Source organism: Lipotes vexillifer, unplaced genomic scaffold (genome assembly GCF_000442215.2).
Source record: "Lipotes vexillifer unplaced genomic scaffold, Lipotes_vexillifer_v1.1 scaffold584, whole genome shotgun sequence".
In the NCBI taxonomy this organism is placed as follows: Eukaryota; Metazoa; Chordata; class Mammalia; order Artiodactyla; family Lipotidae; genus Lipotes; species Lipotes vexillifer.
In genome coordinates, this window is record NW_006783036.1 from 2,274,704 (window position 1) to 2,283,653 (window position 8,950).

At 48.0% G+C, this 8,950-nt stretch overlaps 1 protein-coding gene and 1 pseudogene across 1 annotated transcript in view; both read right to left on the reverse strand.

Annotated features, from left to right (window-relative positions):
- Positions 1-8,950, reverse strand: part of TECPR2 (tectonin beta-propeller repeat containing 2) — an 80,402-nt gene that overhangs the window by 55,235 nt on the left and 16,217 nt on the right. Inside the window, exon 5 of the mRNA XM_007455618.1 lies at positions 1,606-1,918. Coding sequence (XP_007455680.1) covers positions 1,606-1,918 — 313 coding nt within the window. The remainder of the gene's footprint in view (positions 1-1,605; positions 1,919-8,950) is intronic.
- On the reverse strand, positions 2,766-7,850 carry LOC103070912 (mitochondrial import inner membrane translocase subunit TIM14 pseudogene; annotated as a pseudogene).

Consider the following 8,950-nt stretch of genomic DNA (forward strand, 5'->3'; position numbering starts at 1 on the left):
CTCCTGGGCTGGAATGTGTGCTGGCAGGTCTAGGTCCCCTACTGTGCAGAGTCCTGTGGGAGAGACTAGTAGGCATTGCAACCCTTGGTTTTGAATGAATAAATGAGGGAGGGAGGATTCCCCTAACGTCACCTGAAAGCAGACAGCAAACAAAACACAGGACATCCCTGACTTAAAAAAAAAATTCTTGCTTCTCAGTCAACAGTGCAAATAAGAGACTAGCTCATTATAGAAGAAAAAATGAGTCTCAGTCCTTTGTAAATTCTTAATAATCCTGACAGTAGTTTGAAAGCTTTTAATCATGTTGCCATGTTCAGACTGTCTGCTCATGACCAGGTCCTCTGTCTCCACTTCTCCATCTATAAGATGAAGTTAATTATACCTACTGGGGAAAGCCCTGGGTAAGTGCTCAGAAGAGAGGAACTGATGTACAATTACACCGCATCTTGACCCCGCCAATTAACAAGTGCACATTAAGTTCAAATAGTACCCAGAAAAAGCAGAAAAGCTGTGTTCTCTACACCTGAGGAAGAATACAAAAATGTCTTTCAAAATGTTCCTTAAGAAAAGAAACAAACTCAGGGCTAAAAGGCATCTTGGTGATTCCCTAACCCAACTCACCAGTCCCCTCCCCATGTTCCAGGTAGGGAAACCAAGCCAGGCAGACGAGAGACTCCTGGTTATAGGTAGAACCAGACCAGAATCTCCCAGGAAGAAGAAAAAGGTCAGTTTTTCTTTCTACTAAACCAGTAGTACCAGGCATGGCTGATAACAATCATTAAGAAGCCTTGCAGACGAATTTCATTTTCTGTTCACACAAGTAAGAAAACCCTTGGATTTCGACAGTGAAGCACTGCTTATAAAGAAAAGGGCGTCTGTTAGAGGCCTGCTGACTTCAAGAAGGAAGAACGTGAGCAGGATGGGGGTGGGAGGTGGGGTGAGGAGATGACGTACAAAACAACAAAAGCTCTGCTCTTAAAAATAAACTGAAACTACACAGTTTTTTTTTTTTAATTCCTAATTCCACCTCTGTCGGCAATAACCTCTTACCATCCTGATTTAAACAGAAATTGTTTCCTACCATGATTTAATAATGCTGGAAAAAAAAGTAACGCTGGAAAGTTGTCCAAATACATCATTAAGTAAAGTGGGGTAAAAAATGGCAAAACAGCGTGGCTCCATTTGGGTAGGAGAAATAAGGGTAAAAGAACAGGGTGGAAAGAAAGCTAGAGAAAGAGCCCCTTGCCCAACTCAGCGTTGCGCTGCGGAGGCCTTGGGGAATGAGTCCCTCCCTATCTTACTGTTTCCGTCATGTTTGAGTTTTCATTTAATACGCTCACAGTAATTTGGTAGTCAGAAAACACGTGATCCAAAGAAATTATAAAGAACAAGTTTAATTTTGTGCTTAAATAAAACACACACACACTTTCTTAGCAGGGGACAGGACTATGAACCTTCATTTGGATTCCTTGACTGGCCCAATGGAAAAAGCAAAGCATCCGAATCAACACTGTTCCTTCTATCATCTGAGAAATGAAGCAGAATAGTCCATAAACAGTCTCTTGCCTCTAGACACCAAAGATGTGGTACAATTACTTTACTTACCTGGTTGATGGTGTCTAGAAGGTAAATACTATATTCATTCCAACTCAACACCCAGCCTTCTTGAAAGAAACATGAAACAAGCCCCAGGTGTTTCTCGGGTGAGCTGCAACTTCCCCTGTCAGAGGATTCCAGGCGCGGGTAAAGCTCGAAAGGCTTGACTCCTCCAGCAAAGACATCTTTTAAGATAAATGTGGCCTGAACGGTCCCATGGATGTCAGCCTTCCACAGCCGGAGCCCAGGCCGTGATGCGTACAAGGTTAGATCACTTTGCTTACAAAGTCCTGGTATAAAACAAGCACCAAATTTCCCAGTGCTGAAATTACAAGAAAAAAGGAGGAAAGAAAGAAACAGAATGGATTGATTTAAAGTGCTAGCTGTCAACCCCCGATGTTAACTCTAACAGGAATTTCTGGACTAAGCCAAAACAAGATTGATTCTTTTTCGAACCCTTTTCTACAGTGTATTTTTTGGTTAACTGAACCGCCTGGTCAACCCTGAGGCCACAGAGGAGCCGGTCTCTGTCTTGCACTCCCTACAGCATCCTCAGAAGTGTGCACCCCGCTGAGCACACGCAACAGTTACTGCGCACAGTGCTTTTTTTTTTTTAATCATGCTGTTATCGTTTTTAATGTATGAAATCTGAAACAATTTAGATTTATCACTGACAAAGTGGTAAGTACATACCTAGATCAGTTTCTTAGGTTAAGTTATGGCTAAATTCACCTTTAAGTTCAAGGTTCTAAGTGACTGGGGTAGTCCTCTGTACCTTGAACAGCCTTCTGTCCCGATGAGATGAGCCCCTACTATAACAACCTGTGCTAATTCCATCATATTTATCACACTGTATTTTAATTATCACTTTATCAGTCTCCCATCAGATTGGGGATTCCTTCAGGGAGAGACTACCTTGTTCACTTTGTCTTGAAATAGGTACCAAATTATTTGACAAATGAGTGATGAACAACACTTCAAATGGCATGCATTTATCCATAATTATTGAGTATTAACCTACAAATATTCTATAATCCGACTTTAAATCCTCCAATTTATACCAAGGCTTTGATTTAGCTTATGCTAGTTTTTAAAATGTGTAGCTTTGAGGCGTTTTATTGTAAAAAGCTGGTACTCATATACATCAATGAGTAAGAACTTAACATTCATCATACATTTACTTCACTTTTTAGCTTGGCCTCTAGCAAATCTTTAGCTTCATTGATTTTGGCAGCTATATAAGGAGATCCTCCCTTGTCTGGGTGATTTAAAAGCATAATTCATCAATGAGCATCTCTTATGTTTCCCTTATTGGCAGTAGGGCTTACACCTAGTATTAATGATGCTTCCCATTTTGTCATTTTGGCTTCAAACCCACCTCTGTAATAGCCACCATTAAAGGCAGATTTCGGTAGACTTTGAACAACTTGTTTTACTTGAGGCTCCATATGCTTCATGGCTTGCAAAGCATAACCCCTGCAAATCCCGCAGCAGCAATGGTCAGTCCAACCGCTACCACTGTACTGGCCGTGGTTCCCGCTCGGCTCCCCGGCTCCACCTGGAGCGCGGCTCATCCCACCCCACCAACTCTATGCCTCTACCCTGCACACAGTGCTTTATCTCCACTCTCCTTTAACCCTCAACACAGCCCTGTGAGGCAAGTATCACAACTCCCGTTTCAGAGAAGAGGAAACGGAGGCAAAGGTGACAGACCCAGGACTGACCATCCTCTCCCTGCTCTGAAATTCTGTTCCTTCTAACATCTGACTGCTGTGCTCATCCCAACATCCCAGTGAATGAGCTTTATGTCCAGAATTGGGGCAGCACTTTCAGAATTTCTCTTAAACCCATCACAGGGACCAATCTCCATTCTGATCCTCCAGCTTGGGGTTTTTTTCCTTCTATTTTTAGTATCATGAAATATCTAACACAAACAAAAGAATATATACGCTTTGAAGCCTAATAATGAAATATACACCCAGGAACCCATCCCTCAACTTTGGAAATAAATCGGTAGTCACATCGCTGATGCTCTCTGGCTCCAAGAGTCCCTGCCCACTCCGTTCCCCATGTGTGAGCCCTGAATTTTGTGTTCATTATTCCCTTGCGTTTATCGATAGTTTAACCACATACCTACATACTCCTAAACACTACATAATTTAGTATTGTTTTCCTTCCATTTGTATAAAAATAATAGTACGGGGCTTCCCTGGTGGCGCAGTGGTTGGGAGTCCGCCTGCTGGTGCAGGGGACGCAGGTTCATGCCCCGGTCCAGGAAGACCCCACATGCCGCGGAGCGGCTGGGCTCGTGAGCCATGGCCGCTGAGCCTGCGCGTCCAGAGCCTGTGCTCTGCAACGGGAGAGGCCATGACAGTGAGAGACCCGCGTACCAAAAAAAAAAAAAATAGTACGATGCTATGTGCATCCTTTTGCAACTTGCTTTTAACTTAACATAATATTTCTAAGATTTATCCTTGTTGATAAAAAAAAAATCTGTAGCTTACTCATTTCCACTGCTATAAAGTGTTCCACAATTTATTCACCCTCTTGTTGAAGGGCATTTGAATTATTTCCACTTCTTCGTTTTGAATAGTGCTCATTATGAGCATTTCTGCAAATAACCTCCTAGTATACAGGTCTAAGAGTTTGTCAAGGATACTTCAGAAGTGGAACTGCTGGACTGCTGGGTAACTGCTGGGCTGTTGAGTAAAAGCAGATTCAAGTTTGGAAGACAACTTCAAACTTTTTCCAAAGTGTTTACACCAGCCTATACTCTCATCAGCAATCTATGAGTTCTCATTGCTCCACATCTTTGCCAAATCTCAGACGTCCACCAGAATTCAAATATTAAGAGATTCAGTTTGGGGGCTTCCCTGGTGGCGCAATGGCTAAGAATCCGCCTGCCAATGCAGGGGAAATGGGTTCGAGCCCTGGCCCAGGAACACCCCACAAACCGTGGAGCAACTAAGCCCATACATCACAACTACTGAGCCTGCACTCTAGAGCCCATGAGGCACAACTACTGAGCCTGTGTGCCACAACTACTGAGCCTATGTGCCACAACTACTGAGCCCGTGTGCCACAACTACTGAGCCTGTGCTCTAGAGCCTGTGTTCTGCAACAAGAGAAGCCACAACAATGAAGAAGCCCGCACACCGCAACGAAGAGTAGCCCCCGCTCACCGCAACTAGAGAAAGCCCACACAGCAACGAAGACCCAATGCAGCCAAAAATAAATAAATAAATTAATTAATTGATTTAAATAAGAGTTTCAGTTTAACCCTAAGTCCTGCTGATTCTCTCTCCAAAGTATTTCTCTGATTTTGAATGGTAGAAAGAGGACTGGCTTTAGGTCGACACCTGGGCTCAATTTCCAGCCCTGACATTTAATAGCTATGTGGCATGGATCTCAGTTTCCTAGTCTGTAAACCAGGGATAATAATTCCCATCTCAAAGGTTGATGTGAGGATTGAATGACAATCTATGAAGACAAAAGAAAGCAATGCTTGTGACACTGTAAGTCCCCACAAATGCTCAACTGCCTCTAATTCCACCCCTGTTACCATCGTGTGCTCCTGTAGGTGCTGGGCCCTCTCCTCACCCTCACTGCACACCCGACCCCCAGGGAGGCATCCACAGGGCCCATCTCACAAAGGCATGCAGATAAAGTTATCTGGGTGTTTCTCTGCACTTCAGCATCTCACTACACCCCTTTGGCACCTCCGTAACTAAGTCCTTCCAGACAGGGTCCAAGGAGGACACCAAATATCGAATTCAGCTTTGAATTGAAAATTGTTAGACTAACCAAGAATCAAGATCGTTAGACTAACCTAACACTGTAGATCGTTCATGGACAGCTCCATAATCAGCATCATGTTCTGATTATTTTCTTTAGTGTTCTGCAAAGCTTCTCTAAATAGAGACACCCAAAGGAACTCTGGCACGGTAGCCTATAACCTCTTCCTCCTGACTTTCCTGTCAAATCAATTTCTATTTGGTGATCCAATTTTCAAATCTATATTTCTTCTACTAATAAGTCCTCTTAAAAATCTCTTATCAGACTTCCCTGGTGGCTCAGTGGTTAAGAAGCCACCTGCTGGACTTCCCTGGTGGCGCCGTGGTAAAGAATCCACCTGCCAACACAGGGGACATGGGTTCGAGCTCCGGTCCGGGAAGATGCCACATGCCGCGGAGCAACTAAACCCGTGCACCACAACTACTGAGCCTGCGCTCTAGAGCCCGTGAGCCACAGCTACTGAAGCCCGCGCACCTAGAGCCCACGCTCTGCAACAAGAGAAGCCACTGCAATGAGAAGCCCGCGCACTGCAACGGAGAGTAGCCCCCACTCGCCGCAACTAGAGAAAGTAGGCGTGCAGCAATGAAGACCCAACACAGCCAAAAATAAATAAATAAATAAATATATATATATATATTTTTAAAAAGCTCCTGTCACTTCACCTTAGGTGACTAAAGCGTTCATTTTAACAAACATTTAGTGAGCTCCTGAACCATGTAAGAGACTATGCGCTGAAGGCAACATGAAAGATGCATAAAAGGAAGGTCTTGGCCCTGTCTTAGAACACCCTGCAGCAGATGTACATCTGCAAGGTGCCATCTCTAAGGCTCAGAGGGCTGCTCGAGGACTACAGACAAGGGGGACACGTTCTGACCTGGGCATCAAAGGCTGTACCTTGGTTACTGAGTGGACAATGACCAGACTGAGAAAGGGGAACGGGCACTCCAGGGAAGGGCAGGCTGAGCGGGGGCCTGGCATGGGGCTGCCTCTGAGGCGCTGCGGAAATGTGTCGGGAGCGGGTTGGGAGAAGGCAGTTAAGTTGGGGATAACTAGCTACAGCCAGGTGCAAACTGTCCTCTACCCCAGACTCAGCCACCACCTGCCTGCAGGGTGATTCTGCAGCACTTGTTGATGTCATTCTGAAACAGACACATAAACTTCAACTTTTAAGGTCTAAGCACTGCAGGATTCTAAAACCATAAACACATTAACTTAGTTTCTTAATTTTGGTGGAGATGATTTCTAGAAAAACCATTGATGACTTTAAAAGACACCTTAATTCCCTTTATGAGCCACATTAATATGAAAGAAGTGTTGCCGGTGATCAAATTCTAACCAGCAAATGGTGTTTTCTAACATATATAATAATGCTGAGCACAGACAAGAGAGCCTGAAACGGGAGAACGAGTCAAAGCCGGGACAATCATCTCCCCAGCCAAATGCCCAAAGGCCACCAGACGGGCACGATGTGGCTCTGGTGGGGGCGCAGGCTCCACACCCCACACCCGGCCCGGACTGCAACACGCAGGCGCTGCCGACCCAGGACAGTCCTCCCGACTGGACTGCAGGACACAGCGATAGGCACAGGGAGGGCGCCAGCATACACACAGAGGAGAACCGAGACGGAACACACTTCGGGGGATGGCTGGGGACTTTGAGATTTTTCTGGGAGAAACATAAACGCTGTTCTGTCCAGCCTGAGGAGGTTCGCAGACTGGGTAGGGAGAGGACGACCTTGTCTTCCGGCACTCCCTGCGCCTGTCCCCGAGCCCGGCTTCCCCGCTGGCCCACAGCAGCCGCCCAACGTGCCGCCACATGCTCCATCCAACGTCTCGCCAGCCCACACGGTCCTCTCCAGGCACCCCCTAGTTCTGCGTTCCCATCTACACAGAAAGAGTCCTGCCTACACTCACTGCCCACACCCCCACGAGGGTGGGCACGCGCGGCCGCCACGTTGCCAGAGCCAAAGGTCCGGCTCAGCCCACCTCTCGGGGCCGATCAGCGGCTCCGACACGGCTCTCTCTGACACATAAGCAATGGAGTGCCCCAGAATGCGAGGCCTCCCTGTTCCCTAGTGACACTCACTCCCCAGGTGAGCTCCTCCGCCCCAGAGCTTTGAACACTGTCTATTGGCTAACGGGCCCCCGTGTGCACAGCTGCGGCCCCACTTGCTTCCTGAGATCGGCCGCGGCTCCTCCGCCAGCCTTCTCGACACCAGTAGCTGGCAGCCCCGCCTAGCCAAGTGCTCAGACCACCATCTCCGAGGGATCCTCTCTCTCACACCCCGGAGCCAACACACCTGTTGGCTCTGACTTCAAAGTGTCCCCACCACCCCGGCCTGGCATGAGGCCCTGCTCTCACCTGAATCGCCCAGGAGCCCCCGCCAGCCTCCCTGAGCAGCTGCCCTCACCCACCTCACGCAGCAGCAGGACTGACTCCCCCGGGTCAAGTCCGCTCATGACTCTCGATGGCAGTGGCATAAAGCAGCCCCTGAGCAGGGCACACAGGATGGGCCGCCCCCAGCGCCCCTGCCCCCAGTGCCTGGCCTGTGCTCCTAGACCCTTCGTACAGGCAGGGCTTCTGCCGCCCCTCCCATCCTCCCTCAGGAATCTGCTCAGGCTCCACCTGCCTGCCTGCCCTAAACACATACCCACTAAGGCAGGCATCCTCGCTAGCTCCATGCCCACTTATTACTACTGAACATTCTAGAACACATTTAATGTCTGTCTCCCTCACAGGACGTAAGCTCCTTAAGATCAGAGCTCTTGTCCCCCTTGTTCACAGCTGTCTCCCCAGACTGAGAAGGGCGCCTGGCACACAGCAGAGACTCAGTAAGGATTTTCCAATGTTGAATGAATAAACACTCTCCCTGGGTGACCTCATCCAAGGCTAGGGGTCTCAATGTCACCTGCATCTGATGACCTCATTTTCATTTCTGGCCAAAACCCCTTCCCTGAGTTTCCAACCTGTATATGTTACGCTGGACTGTGATTCCTGCTTAGTTACCTAACAGGCATCTCAGATGCAACAGCCCCAAGACAGAATTCCTGAAGCCTAGACCTTAACCCTGGTCTTCCCATCTCAGTTTAAATGGCTTCACCATCTGTCTAGTTGCTTTAGCCAAGGGCACGGAAACCCTTTCTTATTGTTCCTTTCTCCCCCGTTTTCCCCTACATCCGATTCCCCCATCACCCTCCATCCCCCTCCCCTCTCCTCTCCATGCCGGGTTCCCAAGTGAGGCCTCCGTGCTACTCCTGGGCTCCTGCAGCAGCCTTCTCACTGTTCCCTGCCTGACCGTCTCCAAGTAAGTCTCCAGGCAGATCCAGGGTAGCCCAGATAGTCCTCCTCCTGCCTGAAGCCCCTCACTGGCTTTCCGTCTCGCCTAGAATAACGCGGTTGACAGCATCCCTCGCCTCGCGTAGGCTCAGGCCCTCCTTTCCAGCACCCGGCCCACTGCTCCGCAGCCACCCCAGACCGCTCCTGGCTCCTCGAACGTTCCAGGCCCTGGCCCGATCCAGGGCCTTGGCATCTGCTTTCCCCTGAGACCAGAACGCTCTTC